This window comes from Phacochoerus africanus, chromosome 5 (genome assembly GCF_016906955.1).
Source record: "Phacochoerus africanus isolate WHEZ1 chromosome 5, ROS_Pafr_v1, whole genome shotgun sequence".
Lineage (NCBI taxonomy): Eukaryota > Metazoa > Chordata > Mammalia > Artiodactyla > Suidae > Phacochoerus > Phacochoerus africanus.
The window spans coordinates 29,126,637-29,147,741 of NC_062548.1; the positions used below are offsets into that span (position 1 = coordinate 29,126,637).

The 21,105-nt window shown below is 37.2% G+C and overlaps 1 protein-coding gene across 4 annotated transcripts in view; it reads right to left on the reverse strand.

Annotated features, from left to right (window-relative positions):
- The window catches only part of REXO5 (RNA exonuclease 5), a 40,500-nt gene that overhangs the window by 13,698 nt on the left and 5,697 nt on the right, over positions 1-21,105 (reverse strand). For 3 of the 4 annotated variants that reach the window (XM_047780358.1, XM_047780357.1, XM_047780361.1), the window contains 10 exons: positions 20,520-20,646; positions 19,332-19,431; positions 15,236-15,379; positions 13,068-13,156; positions 11,472-11,587; positions 10,285-10,423; positions 10,048-10,142; positions 8,587-8,689; positions 6,221-6,324; positions 5,187-5,307 (listed from right to left, as the gene is read on the reverse strand). In XM_047780358.1, the coding sequence (XP_047636314.1) occupies positions 5,187-5,307; positions 6,221-6,324; positions 8,587-8,689; positions 10,048-10,142; positions 10,285-10,423; positions 11,472-11,587; positions 13,068-13,156; positions 15,236-15,379; positions 19,332-19,431; positions 20,520-20,646 (1,138 nt within the window). The remainder of the gene's footprint in view (positions 1-5,186; positions 5,308-6,220; positions 6,325-8,586; positions 8,690-10,047; positions 10,143-10,284; positions 10,424-11,471; positions 11,588-13,067; positions 13,157-15,235; positions 15,380-19,331; positions 19,432-20,519; positions 20,647-21,105) is intronic. The other variant, XM_047780359.1, reaches the window with a different exon arrangement.

The window sequence follows — 21,105 nt, forward strand, 5'->3', positions numbered from 1 at the left end:
ATCCATAAGAAACACCTCATTAATTCAAAAGAAGGAAAAAGGAAACAGGAAAAAAAAAAAAGAACAGATGGGACAAATAGAAAACAAATAGCAAGATGACAGACAAACTCAATAATATCAATAATCATATTAAATGCAAATAGCCTAAATACTCCACTTCAAAGGCGAAGATTTTCAGACTGGAATAAGAAGCAAACCCCAATTTCTGACTCTAAGAAACACAGTTTAAATATAAGGATACAAAGAGATTAAATGTAAAATATACCATGCCACAATAAACAAAAGGAAGCAGGAGCTATACAATATCAGACAAAGCAGAAATCAGAATAGAAAATGTTTCCAGGGATAAAGAAATTCTGTTCCTAATAGTAAATGGGCCACTTCGTAATAAAGGGAAGGACATAACTCATAATGTTTATGTATAAAGCTTCATGATAGATAAAGGAAAAATTAACAGAACTCCAAGAAGAAATAAGATAATTCCATTGGAGATTTCACCTCTCAATAAATTTAAAAGGATTGAAGTAACTCAAGGTATGTTCTTAGACAAGAGAGAAATTAAATAGGAAATCAGTAAAAGATCCTCAGAAAACCCCTAAGTATTTGGAAACTAAATAACATATTTCTAAATGACCCATGAGCCCAAGAAAAAAATCAAAAGGAAAATTAAAAAGTATTCTGAATGAAAATGAAAACACAACTTATCAGTAGTTGTAAAATGCAGCTAAAGTAGAACTTAAGAGGGAAATGTAGAGCTCTAAATACCTACAGTGAAAATGACGAACAGTTTAAAATCAGCTAACATTGTTCTGAAAGGCTTAACCAATATATTTGAAAAAAGAAAATAACTAGAAACATAGAATTGGGAAAAAAAAGAAATAAAATTATGGTATATACAGACTGGAATACTATGCAGCTATTATAAAGAATGAGGAAGATTCTTATACATCAGTATGGTGATTTTCAGGACATCTTGTTAAGGGAAAAAAGCCAGCTGCAAAGTGTAACTGATTTCATATAAGTATGTTATCTTCTGTGTAAGAAAAAGAAGAAATAAAAAAGCATACACATATCTACTTCTCTTAAAAAAGCAAACAAAAAAAGGATAAATCTGAAAACAATGTTATTTACTTACGTAGGAGGGGGAGGGTTGGGTGAAAGATATGAGAAGGTGTGACACTTCTTTTAGTATACTTTTTATGCAGTTTTGCCTTTGGAAGCATGTTCATGTTCTATAGATCCAAAAAATAAATCAAACTGAAACAAATGAACCTAACTATATTTTACAAACATAAGAGTTAATCTAAAGGGGAAGAAAAAAAGCAATACTAGTAACTTTAAATATTTATATACCCAACACTTTCGGTCATGGGTAGGATGGTATGTAGGAAGAAGAACTGCAAACCAAATTCTAAACTTAATCTATAGTGATCTGAACACATCAATTCTAAAACTATTTCGTGGGAGTTCCTGTCGTGGCTCGGCGAACCAATCTAACTAGTATCCATGAGGATGCAGGTTCGATCCCTGGCCTTGCTCAGTGGGTTAAGGATCCAGCACTGCCGGGAGCAGTGGTGTAGGTCACAGATGTGGCTCAGATCCTGCATTGCTGTGGCTGTGGTGTAAGCAAGCAGCTGCAGCTCTGATTCAACCCCTAGCTGGGAACCTCCATATGTCTCAAGTGGGGCCCTAAAAAAACATAGAAAAAAAAAAACTTACCGAAGTGGCAATTGGAGATGATCATTTTCATGTGATTTTAGAAATGTTAAGGCAATATTAAATTATTCATTATTGTTTTCCAAACATATCTTTTCCCAAAAAGCATGTTTATGTGGTTTTTCCCCAGTAGTATAACCTTTTTCAAATTCCATAACTTAATTGAACTACTACTATTAAACACGAGTCTGAATTTTAAGCTGAGTCCTAGAAAATGCACATAATTGGTGATATTGCACTTTTTGTATTTTGAGTTAATCACCACATTTACAAATGTTTAATATTTTTTTATTTACTTATTTGGAAGTCTGTTCAGTGAGGGTCAGTCCAGGACTATTCTTATGGAATATGATTTATATTGATTGGTAGGGTTCTGTGCTCTTTCTATACCATGTTTATTTTAGGCCCAAACTTAGCCATCTCTGTTTAATTAGGTCTGAACCATCAAAGATAAAGACTTGCTTCTATTTTGAACAGCAACAATTCATTTATTCTAAATGGGTGTTACGGACATCTTAAAGGCGTGTTGTTTTGAAACTGGGCATCTGAGGCAGTATTGCAGAATTAAAGGATCAGTGTTTTGTACATTCTGGTAATAAAAGCATTATAGTTCCAAAGTTTCTTAAAAAATAAAAATAAATTAAAAAAATAAAACTATTTCAGATACAGTTTAGGGTTTGAGAAGAGTAAATGTTGTTGAGAGCCAATGTTCCCATTACAGGTAAAAGGAGTTACAAAGATGAAATGAGGGACGGCAAGGAAAATCCTATTTGAAAGAGTTGAAATTAGTGGTACTGATAGAGACACTTGATTTCTTAAATATGCATTTGTGTATACATACGTGTGTGTGTGTGTGTGTGTGTACATATACAATCTACATGCATATATTTCCTAACCCTGTCTATTTTGAGGTCTAGAAGCAAAGACATCCAGCACACGCAGCACCGAAACCTTGATTTCTAATACCGAGATGAACCTGACTATCTTATTGTGACAGAAGTGAAGAAAACACTCAAAAAGAAAAATCATGGGTGCATGTCACAAGGACAGATGCGCCTGTTTGAAGGGGCTACACTTAGGAAATCTGGGAAATTTATAAACCAAAACAATTTAGTACAATCATTAATTATAAATCACTAAGATGAACAGGAATCCACAAGTCCACTTGGAATGAACAAACAAATAAGGTAAAGAAAGGACTCATTTGGAGTTCCCGTCGTGGCTCAGTGGTTAACGAATCTGACCAGGAACTATGAGGTTTCGGGTTCAATCCCTGGCCTCACTCAGGGGGTTAAGGATCTGGCGTTGCTGTGGCTGTGGTGTAGGCTGGCAGCTACAGCTTCCATTAGACCCCTAGTCCGGGAACCTCCATATGCCGCGGGTGCGGCTCTGGAAAAAAAGAGGGGGGAAGAAAAAAAAGAAAGGACTCATTTATAGACTGCTGAGTGACAACTTGAGTAAACATGGAGGAGATACAGAGTTGGAAAACCATCATTGTACAACCATCACAGTAAAGACTGGTTCAGGTAAGAATCATCAGTTTTAGCTAAATATAAAAGGGGGTAGGACTGTGAAGAAAGGCAGGATATTTGCTGTTCTTAAAGTATCTCGTCACATTTTATTTATTTATTTATTTGTTTGTTTATTTATTTTTTAGGGCCACACTTGTGGCAAAGGGATGTTCCCAGGCTAGGGGTCGAATTGGAGCTACAGCTGCCGGCCTACACCACAGCACAGCAACACTGGATCCAAGCTGCATCTGCGACCTACACCACAGCTCACTGCAACGCCAGATCCCCAAGTCACTGAGTGAGGCCAGGGATCGAACCTGCATCCTCATGGATCCTAGTCAGGATCATTAGCCACTGAACCATAAAGGGAATTCTCACATATTACTTTTTAAAAAGGGAAAAGAAAGTAACTCTACAGTGGAGAAAGCAGACAATATCTTGTTAAAGTCTTCGAAGTAAACATAGTAGAGGGACAGATGGACAACACATGCCTCAATGTGGCAACCTGAGGACACATAACTTAAGTATAGTCTGCATAACCTGAATATAATCATGAACCCAAAATGAAATTACCAAGTCATGAAAGACAAAAAAGGCTGAGGAATGGTTCTAGATTAAAGAAAACCACAAAGATATGACAACTAAATGTAATATGTGACCTTAGTATGAATATTGTGAAGGGGAAAAAAAAATGCTTAAGGACAACTAGGAAAACTAGAATACATACAAGAGAATGTATCAATATCAAATTTACTGAAGCCTACTGTGGTTATATAAGTTAATATTTTTATTCTTAGGAAATACATTGAAGTAGTTAGGGGTAAAGTGCTATGATATATGCAGCTTACTCTCAAATGCTTTAGAAAATGTTATAGACAGAAGGAAAGAGAGCAAGAAAGAGTAAGAGTGAATGAGCATTCCAGCACATACACAAAGAAAGCAAATGGGACAGAGTACTAAAAGAAGATAAATCTAGATAGAAGGTATATAGATATTTCACTATCCATGCAAGTTTTCTGTAAGTATGAAATTATTTCCAAATAAAATGATTAAAAAATATATAGATCTTCTGAACAAGATGATGTAAATTCATGCTTTGATGCATTCCTTCTGCTTTACATATACAGCAATAATAGGTAAAAATAAAGAGAAAACCAAAAAGATACAGTCAGGCTAAAAATCAAGACACCACCTCCTTGAACCAGAAAGAGAACAGATATTCTAAGTAGTGTGCAAACTATTATATACAGACTGGACAGACAAGGTCCCACAGGGACCTATATTCAATACCTTGAGATAAACAATAATGGAAAAGAATACAAAAAAGAGAATTTTATATATATACATATAAAAAAAAACTGAATCACTTTGCTGTACAGCAGAAATTAACACAACACTGTAAATCAACTACACATCAGTTAAAAAAAAAAAGGCACGTTCCCTTTGTGGCTCAGTGGAAACAAATCTGACTAGTGTCCCTGAGGACGTGGGTTCAATCCTTGGCCTCACTCAGTGGGTTGGGGATCCGGCATTGCCATGAGCTGTGGTGTGGGTTGCAGACGCGGCTCGGATCCCGTGTTGCTGTGGCTGTGGCGTAGGACAGCAGCTACAGCTCTGACTCAGCCCCTAGCTGGAAACTTCCATATGCTGTGGGTGCAGACCTGAAAAGACAAAAGACGAAAAAAAATTTAAAAAAATAAAAAAAGAGGCAAAGTGGTGTGCAAGGCCAAAGCCATAGGCCTGCTGGGTTCTTGAAATAGACACTGGCAATTGACAATTCTGCTCCTATGGGATAGCTGGGACTAAAAGTGCTCCATAAAAAATGTGGGACAGAAGCCAGACCAGCTATTGGTAGCCAGGGTTGCTGATGAATAAAAGCTTGATACTTGCATGGGTTGCAAAGGGTGACATTACCCTCTACTCTGAATGCAACCTTCAAAGAGATAGTGGGTCACTCACCTCTTTATTTGAAAGGCACTTAATAGTTTGACAGGTTTTAGAAGATGAAAGTTCACTAGCATCTGCCTCCCTGGTCAAGAAAAGGAGCTTCTGGCCCAATGAGTCCAAGCATTCTAAAACACTGTAAAGAAGGAGAACAGGTAAAGGTAGGAACAACAGTTTTCCCTATCCCATGAGTTATTTCCCTGTATGTGCACTGTCTAACATGGTAGCCATTAGCATCATGTGGTTATTTAAAATTAAACAAAAATTCAGTTCCTAGGCACATGCACTGTAACCTTGTGGACCACTTTGGAAATCATATTGAACAGTATTGCTCTATATTTAGGAAAAGGAAAGGAAAACAAGAAATACACTCAAAGCTTTAGATTCTAAGGATCTGATACTATGGTAAGGAAACAAACTCCTTTTTTTTCCTTTTTTCTTTTTAGTGCACACACACAGCATATGGAAGTTCCCAGGCTAGGGGTCAAATTGGAGCTGTAGCTGCCAGCCTACACCACAGCCATAGCAACATAGGATCTGGCCATAGCAACACAGGATCCAGCTTGTACCACTGAGCAAGGCCAGGGATTGAATCCGCATCCTCATGGATACCTATTCGGGTTTGTAACCCCACTGAGCCACAACAGGAACTCCCAAAACAAACTCCTTCTGAGTCTGTTTTTTGATTGTTTCCCAATATGGGCAGTAACATCAAGGCTATAGTTGACTCTTCTAATCAAAATACCAGTCTATCATCTCATCTCCTCTAAAATCACTTAGTTCAATGTATTTCAATGTCTTACTTTTTTTGTAAAGTGAGTCAATTTAAGATCGGTCAATAGATTCAGAAAATTAGAATAGATGTCATTTAGGGCAGTAGGTGGTATTTTTCCCTCCATGGTTTTTGTGAGGCAGAATGTTACTCATACTACTGGTAAACATTTCTTAAAAATCTCAAAGGAGGGAAAAAAATTGTCAAGTTTTATTGTCAAATAAGAAACCAGGTACTCCATTTGTCTTTGCGATTACTTAGAATTGAAAAATATTACCCCGCATTTAGTTGCTGAACTACTTCTGCCGTATTTCTTGGCTCTTGGCCTGCTGCTTGTAGTTCCTGGTGACTAGCTACTGTTTCCAGATTTAGTTCTGCAATCTTAAAGAAAATAAAACCGTAAAAATTATCTATTATCTTGCAAAGTATTTGAGGCTAAAAAACAAACAATCCAAATCAAAAAAATCCAAGAAAAACCCACTCAAGTGGTGTTCTCTGTTTCTGCAGACAGTGGCTTTGCTATTACCACAGTCCCAAGATGGGTTCAAGAATTACCAGACGGTTCCTGGCTGCTTAGCCAAGAATGGCAATCTGCTACCAGCTGCTAATGTTATTATATGAATATGGGAAAGGACCAAGTAGGGCTAAGTGAAAAGCAATGGAATTTTGGCTCCTAATTCATTCCACAGTCACTAAAATTTACTTCTCTGCAAACATGCAACTTTTGGATATGATAAATGACTTTCATGGCAACATGAAAGAGAATTTTTATTGGATTAATACAAAATCATGAAAAGTATTCCAGTTTATTCTTTTTCCATAAAGTGGGAGACCACTTGGGAGTTTTCATGTATAGAGATACAAGTTTTTTCTTAGAATCACTTTAGATTTGCAGAAAAACTACAGCTGAGTTCCCATATATACCCTACTCCCATTTTCAACTATTATTAATAGATTAGTATGGTGTATTTCACACAATTAATGAACCAATATTGATACGTCATTATTGACTAAAGTCCATACTTAATTCAGATTTCCTTAGATATTACCCAAGCGAGACGCAATTTTTCCTGGAAACCAACTAGTAAGAGAATGCAATGGTTCTCAAAGTGTACTTGAGAACTCCTAGGGATTCCAGAGATCCTTTTGTTCACAAGGTCCTCCCTTCTCTAACTACATAGCACAACATGTTGGATGTAAAAGCAGATATGAGAAAGTCATTAGTCTTCTATTAAGCTATACAAAGAGATCTGCAAAATATGTAAGACAATGATGCTCTTCCCATTAACTTTTCAAATGCTTTTTTTCCACAATATACATTTTTTGTATTAATATGTAATTGTTTTAAAAATATTTTTAACCAATTAATGAATATAATTTTTCTCATATGTAATTTCTAATACGGCAAATGTTGACAGATAAGAGCCACATAAACGAAAGCTCTCTGAGGATAAAAGGGTCTTAAGACCAAGTTTTTAGCACCTCTAATGTAGAGGTTTAGAGCAATGGTTAGCATATTCCAGTTACTGGAACAAGTCCAGTCCAATATTTGTTTTTTGTAAACAAAGTTTTATTGGCACACAGCTGTGTCCTTTCACCACCACTGTTATGGCTGCTTTTGCACTACAAATAGCAAGTTGAGTAGCTGCAATGGTCTGTAGTGTCTAAATATTTACTTGGACTTTATTTGGTCTTTACAGAAAAGATTTGCTAATTCCTAATGTAGAGCAAAGACAGGCTTTAGAATCTGAGAGACCTTGTTTTCAATTCTGGTTCCGTCTCTAACTATGGACCCTTAATAAGTTATCTAACCTTTCAAAACCTCAGAACACTCATATATAAAATTGAAATGATAATAACAGGTAACTTAAAGGGTTGTTATAAGGATAATGTACATAAGCATTTTAGAATAATACACTTGGAAAGATTTCAGTGAATGGTGGCCATTATTATTTTATCTTATGCCCAATAAGATATTTTACAATGTCTTTCTACCACCATGACATGAAACACTATCTTAGCTTTTTATTATTCTACATGGACTACAATTTATTTCATAATGGAGTTATGACAGAAAATAGCATGCAATGGGACAAATAGGTTAGAGTATGTTATAACAAGGTTTATCAGAAACTATGTCCCCTTCAATGACTTCCTTATGCACTATTCTAATTATTATGCTGTTGAAATGGTGATCTGCTACTCACACCCCAAGAGTGCAAAAACATCTATGTAGATTTTTAAAATTATCAGCATCAGTTATAATGATTAACACATTATGGTACTTAATATATTCATGGCACTGCACTAAGAGCTTTAAACTACATAGTATCTCATTTACCCTCATCAATATTCCAGAGAAATGGGTTCCCATTTTAGGGATCTAGAAAATGAAGTTGTCCAGAGAAATCACCCTAGATCATATAGCCAGACCTATTAGAGTTCATATTTAAAAATAGGTCAGTCCAGCTTCAGAGAATACATATTTAACCACTACATTATGCTAGTGGTACAGGTCTTAATTTCAAACACATGTTCAGCTTGAATTATACTCCCATTTTTGTAAAGAAAGGTGACAGAAGGAGATTGGTCTGTGACTCTCTGTTCTAGTCCCATAATTTTAAGGAAAGCAAAGATACTAACCTTCTTTGGGCCATACTTGAGGAAATACCGGGCCAATTCAAGGGTTGTTCTAGCATCTTCTATGGCATCATGACCAAGCCTATCTGGACACTGTATATCCTTCCTGGAAAGTCAAGGTAAAATTGACATACCTGGGAGCATTTTATTTTTTTAGGGCTGCACCTGAGGCATATGGACGTTCCCAAGCTAGGGGCTGAATCAGAGCTGCAGTTGCAGCTGTACACCACAGCCACAGCAACACTAGATTCAAGCTGTGTCTGTGATCTTCACCACAGCTCACAGCCATAGCCAATGCTGGATCCTTAACCCACTGAGTGAGGCCAGGGATCTAACCCGCATCCTCATGGATACTAGTTGGGTTGGTTACTGCTGAATTACAACAGCAACTCCTCAGGAACATGTTTAATGATAAATTATTTCGACTACTCCAAATATAGTGGCTACATATAAAATTTCAGCATTCTAATAATCAGATTTGAGTTACAACAATCAAGATCCCTTTATTACTTAGTGCCAGGAACTGAGAGGTACTGAGGATGCAGAATGGTCAGGAATGGCTTTGTCTATGGAAAGCATATCATCAAGGGTGATCCAATAAAAAGTCTTTGGTCCATACCCCAGCCAACTCCCTGTCTCAATTCTTAAATGTAGCCATTGTTTTAAAGTTACCTCCCAGAAGTTTTCTGTTTGAATAAGTATCATATTATATAATTAAATATTTTCTTGGTTGTTTTTTAAAATCTTAAAAAAGTACATATGTTTATGTCTATAGGTACATCTAAATCTAATCTATAGCATATCAATAGCTTAACATGTCAGCATTGTTCTGCATTTCTATTTTATTCTCAGTAGCATCTTAAGAGGTCTCCGTATTAGCATAGAAAGATCACATTTAAAAACAAAATATCAGTAATATTAGATAATATATTATCTGAAATTTTTTATAATATAGTAATAAAATTATAATATAGTAATGTAGTAAATATCAGTAATATAGATAATAGATTACTGATATAGATAACCATAATTATCTATATTATCTATCATCTATATTACTGATATAGATAATCATAATTTACTCAGCCCTATGGAATATCTGCAGTTTTCTAGATTATTTTAAAACATACTATAATGAACATTACTATACATTCTGTATTTGTACATAATAGGATACATTCAATATAGGAATTTTGTTTTAAATCTGGGGTAAATTTTTCTGCCCCTTGCCCAGATCTACCTATCAACCTTCAGCTATAAATGCAATTCCTTTTGTATTCCCAGTTTTTTCATTTCTGAGTCATACTTCTTTCTGAAGCTAGGATCCCAGAACTCATAATAATGTTTACAAACCAAGAGGGAGAGCAGAGACACTGAACTTTACACGATGCATTAAATAAGATGCAGTATGCTAACTTAGGTGCAATCTATCAGGACAATATTATAATATGCAAACAAACCTACCCCAAAATAGTTTTGGCTAAGAATTTGAGCTTAAATCTTCTGCCCTGCTCTCTGACATAAAGCAATGATGTATCAATAACATACGGATGTATCATCTGAGGAGGAAAGAGACTAGAATGAGTAGCATCCTACGCCAAAGCAAAAAACAAGTGGGCTGGAGAATAGAAGGCTTTAGATTTGAGATAAATGAAACAGGCACATGTGCTAGAAAAAGTAAGTCCTAAATCAGATACTCACTTTCAGTGCTCTGAGATCTAAGTCTAAGGAGTGACCCACTAACACAGCATCAGGAGGAAGTAATGCTTTTAACTGTCTCTGTACATCTTTGAGCTTGGTTGTCACTGGGTTAAGAATCTTCTTTGTGATTCCTGAGAAACTTTCAATAAAAAAAGAAAAATGGACAGGCCAGGATATTGATAAGTTTTCCTCTCTGTCATTTCAAAAAGAATACTTACTGCCCATAATCCTACCACCCAGGGATCACTTTTTACATTTTAGTAAATATCCTTTCATAGTTTTTGATATATATATTCTGTATTTTTTATTTTTATAAAAAATGCAATCATAATGCACACACTATTTTATAACATGATTGTAACAGTTACTACACATCACAAACAAGTTTTCACATCAATAAATCTCTATTGGCACATTCTTTTAAACGGTTAGAATATTCCATGAGATAGATGAACATTTTAACCAATCCCCTACTTTCAGACATCATTCATATTCCCATATTTTTGCAATACTGTGACAAACATGCTTATAACATACATCTTTGCCATATATGACTGTTCCCTAAGAACACTAACTGTCATGTCTGCTAATATGACAGTCTTTATCACTGTCACAGTCTCTTTGTGCCAAAGGTGGCATGAAGTGATTGATGCAACTACAAAGGAAACAGTAATGTTTTACTTGTTTTTCTTTGCCTAATCATTATAATATGTACATTCTAAAATTACATGCTAATCTTTGGAAAGATAGACAAAAATTTTTGTGCTTCATATATCTATTGTGGAAAACCTTACTTTTTTTGATTTTTGCAGTTAAGAAGCAGATTAAGCTCTCCTGATCATTTGACTGCCAAATAATGATTTGCAGATTTTCGAGACAAGGTCTTATCAGAGAACGAAGGTGTTTGGCAGTTGCTAGATAATTATTACAACTGGCAGATTCTATGAGGAAGGTAATATACTGGTGACTTAAGGTCATGGGAAGATTAGAGAGCAAAAAGGGTAAGAGTATTATACACCAACATTGTGCAAACTGTATTAAAATTTACAGTTGTGGTACCCTAGCCTTTGCTTTGATAATAAGTAGATAATACCTAACTAAACAGAAACTACAAGCTATTCCTTTTAAGTCTCACTCCACTCTAGTCTGAAAGCCTTGTGAAGAGCTGGAGGCAGGATGAAAAATACCTGGTGAGGTAGTCTACAATCTTGTTATCAGGTTTAACAAGTTCATCCATAACACAGCAGCCTCCTTCAGCAACCAGTGAGATGCGTGTTAGTTCTCTCCCCTTGGATGTGAGGCACTGAAAGACCAGGATGCAGTCAGGGGGCTAAACAGTGGAAGTTCTTGCTTCATCTCATTATTCAGGACTACATCAACTACCATCTACTCTAATCTACTGGGGTCCCTGCAGCAACAGCACAGTCTTTTGTTGACTAGGGGATCCAGTGTGAATGAAATTAAAGCTAGGCAGGGCTATTGAACATTACACTTAAGGCAATCAACACAGTACAATTTCTCTGGGAAGTATGGGCTCAAGGAAAAGGGATGGAAATAATAACACCAATTATAATTGAACAACTTACTGTGCACTACATCCCAGTATAGTGCTAGGTTCCAACAAAAAGTAATTTTTATTAGCATGCCCTATTATTATCTAATGCAATTCTAAGCATTTTACATATACCACCTCACAATAATCCTGTGAAGTAGCCTCTATTATTTTCTCCACTTCACAGAGGGAGAATTAGGGAATCTGTCCAAGGTGACAGGCAAGGCCAGCATGCACACCTTAACACAAAAGACTCCAAATCCTTAGTTCTTAGCTACTCTTTTAAGAATTAAGAAACTGTTACCTGAGTATTAAGTGAGAGATGATACTCTGCCTTTGAAAGGAAACTTACTAATTAAACAATGTAAAACACAAGGGAGCTTAAGCAGAGAAATCCTTACTTCTGATCTCAAATGTGAATGTGTAAAACTAAGCCAAACCAATGATAATTGAGGCAAAGTCCTTAAGGCAACAACAACAAAAAAACACTTGCTCAAAAGACAGAAGGAACAGAGTTCCTGCCATGGTGCAGTGGGTAAAGAATCTGACTGCAGTGGCCCTGGTCACTGTGGAGGCACAGGTTCGAACCCTGGCCTGTAGTTTAACCCTGCAGTGGGTTAAAAGGATCAAGCATTGCCATAGCTGCAGTGTAGGCTAACTCAACCCCCGGCCTGGGAACTTCCATATGCCATGGTTAGCCATAGGAAAAAAAAAAAAAAAAAGAAGGAATAAACTGCTAATAATGTTCCAAAATTAGGTTAAACATATCAACTAGTTAGAAAACTTGACATTTATTCCTCATTCTAGAGCAAAGTTTCAATTTTTCTAAAATCTGAGTAAAAGGGTCTACTTTCTTCTTTTTTTTTTTTTTAGGGCCGTGCCCACGGCATATGGAGGTTCCCAGGCTAGGGGTCGAACTGGAGCTGTTGCTGCCGGCCTACACCACAGCCACAGCAACATGGGATCCAAGCCGCATCTGCAACCTACACCACAGCTCATGGCAACGACAGATCCTTAACCCACTGAGGGAGGCCAGGGATGGAACCGGGATCGAACCCGCAACCTCATGGTTCCTCGTCAGATTCGTTTCCACTGTGCCAAGACGGGAACTCCAAAAGGGTCTACTTTCAATTATTTAAACTGTGTAGTGGAACTGTGTAGTGGAAAGCACTGAAGAAAACCAGACTCTAGCTTAGAATGCTGCAGTTGAAATATCAAAAGCAGTACTTACCATTTCACAATCAAGCCCAAAGAGAGGACTATTGTCTGTTATAGAACCATTACATTTGGTAGGAACAAAGTTCTCACAGTCAGGAAAACCTAGAAGGAAAAGGAATAAAATACTTGCCTTTAGAACTAGAAATGGTAAACATAGTCCTAGATGTATCCAGGGAAAACTGAAATATCACATTTGTGGGGCACCTTCTCTACATTAGACACTTGAAATACAAAGACTAAATAAGAGAGGATTTCTGTCTTCAATGTTTTCTCCAGTGACTTTGGATTTAGCCACAATTTTCTCACTTTTAAAAAAGCACTATGTGTCCCCACATTAAGCTCCTTTTGTACATCAACTCAATTAATCCTCGTGGCAATTCTATCATATATGAACTGACAACTCCATTTTACAGATAGCTTTTTCATTTAAATAAACCTATTTTAAAAGGAAAAGTCTATCTGGGATACAAAAAGAACTCCAATACCTTAATAAAAAAGACAGTCCAATTACAAAATAGACAAAGGAGGAGTTCCTGTTATTGCTCAGAAGTTCCTGTTATGGCTCAGACGTAGTGTCTGTGAGGATGCAGGTTTGATCCCTGGCCTCACCCAGTGGGTTAAGGATCTGGCATTGCCACAAGCCGTGATATAGGTCACAGATGTGGCTCAGATTTGGCATTGCTGTGGCTGTGGTGTAGGCCTATGGCTGCAGATGATTCAACCCCTAGCCTGGGAGACTTCCATATGCCACAGGAACAGCCATAAAAATGGACAAAGGAGATGAAAAGATATACAAATAGCCAATAAGCACATAAAAAGATGTTCAATATCATCAGCCATCAGAGAAATGCAAACCAAAATCATACTACTACTTCACACCTGCTAGGATGGGTATAATCAATAAGAGAGCATAGCAAGTGTTGGTAAGGATGTCCAAAAATTAGAACACTTGTACATTGCCAGAGGGAATGTAAAATGGTACAGCTGCTTTATAGACCAGCCTGGCAGTTCCTTAAAAGGTTAAAACGAGTTATTACATGATCCAACGCCTAGGTATATACTCAAGAAAAATAAAAACGTTATGTTCTCACAAAAATTTGTATCTGAATGTTCATAGTACCATTATCCATAACATCCCCAAAGTGGAACCAAGCCAAATGTCATCAACTGATGGGTAAAATGTATATCTGAATGTGGAATATCATTAGAATGAAAATAAATGAAGTAATGATACATGCTATAACATGGACTAACTTTGAGAATTTCATGCTAAGTTACAAAAGACCACATATTGTATGATTCCATTTATATCTACCGTAGGTAAATCCATTGACAGAAAGTAATTAGCAGTTGCCTAAGGCTAAAGGGCACTGGGGAGAAATTATAGTAAAGGGTTTTTTGGGGAGGGGGTGAGGAAAGAGTCCTAAAATGATTGTGGTTATGGCTGTAAAACTCCATAAGTACACTAAAAACCATTGAATTATACACTTTAAACGGGTGAACTGTATGGTACGTTAATTATTATCTCAATAGGGCTTTTTTTTTAATTAAAAAAAGGAATTTTAATATCGCTGATGTGATCAGGAGGTACTAAATAAAAGAATTTTTATAAACTCCTTACTACATAACTGACCAAGGCTCTGAGCCTAGACATACCCTATTTATTAAAGAAAGTGGGGGAAGGATGGATGGGAGGAAGATTAGAAGTACCAGAGAAGTGTTAAAAGTGTTAAGACATATTAGGAAGTTCCCACTGTGGCACAGCAGAAACGAAGCCCACTAGTATCCATGAGGATGTGGGTTCAATCCCTGGCCTCGTTCAGTGGGTCGGGGATCCAGCGTTGCCTTGAGCTGTGGTATAGGTCGCAGACATGACTTGGATCCTGTGTTGCTATGCCTGTAGTGTAGTCTGGCAGCTGCAGCTCTGATTCGACCCCTAGCCTGGGAACTTTCAATGCTATTTAAGGCCATTGTCATGTGTTACCTAAAATCAATTGTGGTACATACACATACTACACTATAGGAAACATGGCACTTAAAATATTTCCCATTAATTAATAGAAGATGGAATAAGACATTTGGAAGGCAACCCATTAAAATGAACTTTCAACAGTAATATTTTTAAATAAAATGACAGATATTTTTCCATTGTTACCAACATCAGATTAAATCTAAATCAACCTTGTAATGGAAAGTGGTACGCTTTCATTTCCTCCTTTGTAAGAAGGCATCTGGTCAAGCCCACTTTCTTAGAGCCATACTTTTGAATGATGGGGTCATTCTGTGGGCTGATGCTGACTTTTGAGCTCACAGAAGGTAAAGACGCTGAAATAAGGAAAAATGAACATGTTAGAATATTTAAGACCTCAGAGGACATGTCTTTTAATGTTGTATAGGGTTTTAAGCATGGTGAAGAGCAAAAGTTTTATAATTTAAGCATGGTGAAGAGCAAAAGATTTATAAGACCCAGACTCAACTTTTAAGAAGCCGGCACTCTAATACACTTATAGGAACACAAAGAGAAAATAAGTCTTAAATGGTTTACAATAATAAAGGCTATAAAAGGGAAAGGACAAATACACTGGCTAAAATGGTAGGGATGATTCAAGAGAGGAAAGGATTAGCTGAGTCTTAAAGCAAGGGCGTAATTCAGAATTCAGATATTAGACCAGTCCATTACAGTACCTGCCATTCCTAACAGCCCATTCTAGATAAATCTACTCTACCCCTAACCACTTACTCAAGAACCAATCTGTTCTTTTAAGCAGGGGTGGTCTTAAGAGTGGGGACCTGGCTAAAGAAGGATCCATCTAGGAGTTCCCATGGTGGCGCAGCGGTAAAGATCCCTCCTAGTATCCATAAGGATGTGGGTTCGATCCCTGGCCTTGTTCAGTAGGTTAAGGATCCAGTGTTGCTGTGATCTGTGGTGTAGGCTGTAGACACAGCTCAGATCCCACATTGCTGTGGCTGTGGCACAGGCTGGCAGCTGCTCAGTTTGGATCTCCAGCCTGGGAACTTCCTGCAGCCCTAAAAAGACAAAAAAAAAAAAAAAAAAGGACCCATCTATAAACTGACTTGATATTCCTTCTCAAGACATGTTCAAAAAGGACAAGAGTAATTAGTTAAGCTGATAAGGTTTGCTTGCTTCCAGAATTGAACTAAGAAATAGGGAATAGACCAGTTGGAAGAGATTAAAAAAAAAAAAAAGAAATGAAGATGATATTGAAAGGGATGGAGAACAGCTCTTCACCCGAGGCACTTAGATTCTTGGTGGCTTTCTAGTACACATGCATCCTCCAAACACCCTCTCACTTAAGGTGGCCTGAATGAGTATACCGTCTTCACAACCAAAACGCCAAAGTATCAGAAGTAGGAAAGAGGGCATTCCAGGTAAGATAGAAATGTACAAAGCCAACTTGGTAGGATAGTGACTATGCCAGTTGGGGAGAAAAATGGCTACGTAGAGGAGCAGAGTAGGAGACAAGGTTGAGGAGTTCCCATTGTGGCTCAGCGGGTTAAAGACCTGATGTTGTCTCTGTGAGGATGTGGGTTCAATCCTTGGCCTCACTCAGTGGGTTAAGGATCCAGCATTGCCACAAGCTGAGGCATAGGTGGCAGGTGGGGCTCAGATTTGATGTTGCAGTGGCTGTGGAACAGGCCACAGCTGCAGCTCCAATTCAGCATCTAGCCCAGGAACCTCTGTATGCCACAAGTGTGGCTGTAAAAAAGAAAAGAAAAAAAAGGGTTGGGGGGGAGAACAAAATTGAAAGAGGAAGATAAAACTGAATTGTAGACCACTACAAATGCCAGGCTCAAGTTTGGACTTTAGTCCAGCATTCCATATATAAGGTAGAATAAAAGAAAGTTCCTGAGAAGGGAAGTGGCATAACCAAACAGTATTTTAAGGAAGATTAACCTTGGAGTTCTCTTGTGGCACATCAAGTTAAGGATCTGGCATCACTGCAGCAGCTTGAATCACTGCTGTGGCAGGGGTTCAATCACTGGCCTGGGAATTTCCACATGCATGGCACGCCAAAAAAAAATTAACCTCAAAGATATATGGAAAATGAAATTGAGAAATGAAAAATGACTTTGCAATAATTCTGACAAAAAAAAACCCAAGATAGAGTCTGGATTAAGATGGTGAAAGGGACAGAGGAAAAAGGATATGGGAAAGAAACATTACGCAAGAAAAACTGGTAAAGCATAGTGACAGAAAATTCAGTTCAATCAACAAAATATTTACTGAGTACTTATTATAGGCCTGGCATTGGTCTAAGCCAGTAGATTCCCTAAGGAACAAAATCAACAAAATTCTCTTAAATTCTAGCTGGGAAGATGAACAATAAATAAGCAAATATGTAATATATCAGGTGAAGATAAGAACTATGGAGAAAACTAAAGGAAGTAAAGGAGGAAAGGGAGTGCTGAGGCCGGAAAAGAGTTAATGTCATATTTTATGATCAGGGAAGGCCTCTCTCATAGTGTAACATTTAAATAGAGATTCATAAGAGCAAAGGGAAAGAGCCACGCAGACTGGGTATGGGGAGCCAAAAGAAAGTAATTCTAAAATTCAAGTTGGTGTCAGAGAAAAACACTACCAACAGAAAAGGGGATTAGAAGATGGGAGCCTGTTATTATTTAGGGATGAGAAAAATGCTTTTAGATATATTATGATTAAGGGTACAGCAGAGTATCCAGGTAGCAACCTCTAGCAGGCAGTTGAAAAGGCAGGCTTTGGAATTTGGGACATCAAACCTACAGATAAAGATAGGAGTTATCCATAGAAGAGTGATAAGTAAATTTGGGAAGAAGAGATGACTATTTCAAAGACTAAAGACTGAACTGAGAGAAGAACAAAGTGCTATGGACTATACCTTGGGGACTTGGATACTTAGGTTAGGAAAATGAAGCAAAATCCTGAAATGCACAGAGAAGTAGCTATGTCCCAAAGTCCTTAGCATGTCATTTATAGCCTATAGGACAAAGCTTTAACCTACCTTTCAGCCCTATTTCTCACTACTACCTCCCCTCTTATTCCATCTCCACCTCCCAATCATCCTCAATAATCTATATATTCTTCAGCCATATCAATTCTTTTTCCACATTACTTCCTTTCTTTTACAACTCAATGTCTTTACATGAGTTTTCAATTTCATAATGACTACTGGATTCACTCAAAGATGTTTAAAACAGAGTGGAGGTCAAATTAAACAAAGCTGCAGTTCAGACACAGACATCTATTAGAAGGAGAAGAGAACAATGGAAATGCAGGAAGTTAGATACCTTTCAGACAGAGGATAATAGGAAACAGAGCCACAAAGAAGATGGGAAGGAATCACTGGTTACTCCTCATCACTTTCTCATGTCCCCTCAGTGCAACTATTCAATAATTTATTTCTGAACACATATAAAAAGCATTATTCAACAATACTTACCTTGTTATGTGTAATAAACTTGGGTAAGTTGTATTCTATTTCATCACTCAACTCCTTGCCTCCCAAAACAGAAGGTCAGTTATAACTTGTTAACAGGACATAACCCACAGTTTGAAAAACACTGCTATTCTGGATATTTATATTTTAGTTGGCCAACATCCAAACCCCCTGCCTATTCCCTACTCTAAGCAGTATTAGTGAGTGTCCCCTACATTAGTCAAAGGCAGGATCTTCCTTCCCATCTGTACACTTAAAGCTACAAAACCCAGTGACCATTTTAAAATTATTTATGGCAATTCAAGAGTCTAATGTCAGTGATATCTAGGGTGCAGACTTAGGTATCTTACCTAACCAAATGATTTCTGATGCATGAATGCCGGCTAATTTCTTTCTGTCTAATCTCGCTTGGTATCAACACTTTTTTCCTTTAAAAATTTTTTTTAGGAGTTCCCGTCGTGGCACAGCAGAAACAAATCCGACTAGGAACCATGAGGTTGCAGGTTTGATCCCAGGCTTTACTCAGTGGGTTGAGGATGCGGTGTTGCTGTGAGCTGTGGTATAGGTCACAGATGCAGCTTGGATCTGGTGTTGCTGTGGCTATGGTGTAGGCAGGCAGCTGTAGCTCTGATTAAACCCCTAGCCTGGGAACCTCCATATGCAGTGGGTGTGGCCCTAAAAAGCAAAAAAAAAAAAAAAAAATTAAAAAAGCTTTTCTGTTTAAGTTACTTAGAATTGAGTTTTGTTGCTTGCAAGAATAAACTTGACTGATTAACCTACTTGAAGCATATCCACAGTGTCTTTCAGAATGAGCGAATCATCAAACCAGAACACAGCCATACCTTCTTCCATTGTTTTGGACAGATCCCCAATTTTCTTTTTCCTTTGCAGCCCAATGATATCAGCTAGGAAATCAGATGATGGGGGAGGCAATCGGAATTTCTGAAAATACATAATAGGCTTTTACAAAGTAACTGAAAGCAGTTAAAATACTACCAAAGACCTAGACTCTCATTATCAGCTCAGTGCTATGAAAGGTCTGGTCCTTAACTGTTTGCATTGTACAAGGACAGTTTCCTTAATGTATAAAAGTGACTAGGTAGGTGAAACCACATTTATCCTACCCCAGAAATTTTCTTTGCTTCTCTGATTACATATTGTAAAAATGAAATATACATTACAAAAATGCGTAACTTAGAAAAGCAAAGTTCTCTATATTTTTTCAAAGGACTTTCAAGTCTATTACTTCAGAAGAAAATAGGCCAGGTAGATGACAGCAAAGCAAAAGCTTAAGAATTCAAGCCCCAGGATCACCTGGGCTTAAATTCTAGCTTGACCACTTACTAGCTATAACTTGGATGAGTTACTTAGTTTCCTTATGTACAAAGTGGGAATAAGAACGTATCTCTCCCTAATAGGACTACTGTGAGAATTAAAGATGATACACGCAGTATGATTAATATAGGGCCTAACGTATAGGTAGTGCTCAATAAATGTAAGAAAAAAAGAAAATGGAGACCCACAGAGATTAAGTTAGGACCAATTCAAATGCTTTCAGGGGTAAATGGATGAAACAGTATGATAAAGAATGGAGCAGGCTATGGGAAAGCGGAAAGTACATGCCTTTTCTAAAGAAGACTGCTATTCAGCGTCAGGTACTCAAGGGAACTTTAGGTTGTTTTACACAAACTTAATCTTGTGACGTTGTCAGGAGAGGACCCAAGACATAGATTTTATGTAAATTTTACAATTTTTGAAAACATCATAGCCCAAATAAAATGCAGCAATATTACTATAATCTGGGAACTATAGACTGAAATCTGGGATTAAGGGTTTTGCCTAGATAACCACAGAAAAATCTCAGACAAATCTATTCTCAACACAAGGTAACAATCTTAGTCATTTTTGTTTTCTATAACGTTTATTGCTTGTTCAATCAAGTTGCCAAGGAGCATGATTTGAGACATGTGTACTAGTCTCTGGGTAGAATGACCTGACTCAGGTCCAAATACAAAGTTTGCTTAACTTACATGTCTGAATGCCTTTCGGAGAAATCCAAATTCCAAATAGAACCTGTAAAAGTGTAGCTGACTCATCCCCTGCAGTATAAAAACCACCACGTTGTTCAGGTGGTTTTGGTGAAAAAGCTGGCACCAGCTGTTGAAAAGCCAAACCAACACAGTTAAGACTGATACTATAACGTCAGTTACAGGCATCCAGAAGGGAAGTAAGCAATAACTATTCGAGTTTATTATCACTTACTGCCTAGAAATGGAGAAAAGTTATTACTGCACAGAATTCAAATAAAGATCTCTTGAGAAAATTATTCCATTCAAATCAAGTAGAATACCAAGTAATATACAATGCATTCAAATCCGAAATCCTATTAAAAATCTGTTTTAAATCAGAACTAATTGAGCTCAGTTTATAAAGGCATTATCTTCAAGATCTCAAACTGCTCTATAGGCCTTCCTTAAGACAAGTAACCACATGACTGACTGGCTTTAAGAAAGTCAGTTTTAGAGAAAGTGACAGAATCTGTTAATGCATAAGAAGGCTTCTGAGGTATCTAAGTAACCTCCCCCAGAGAGAAGTGTACATTTGAAAATCTCTCTA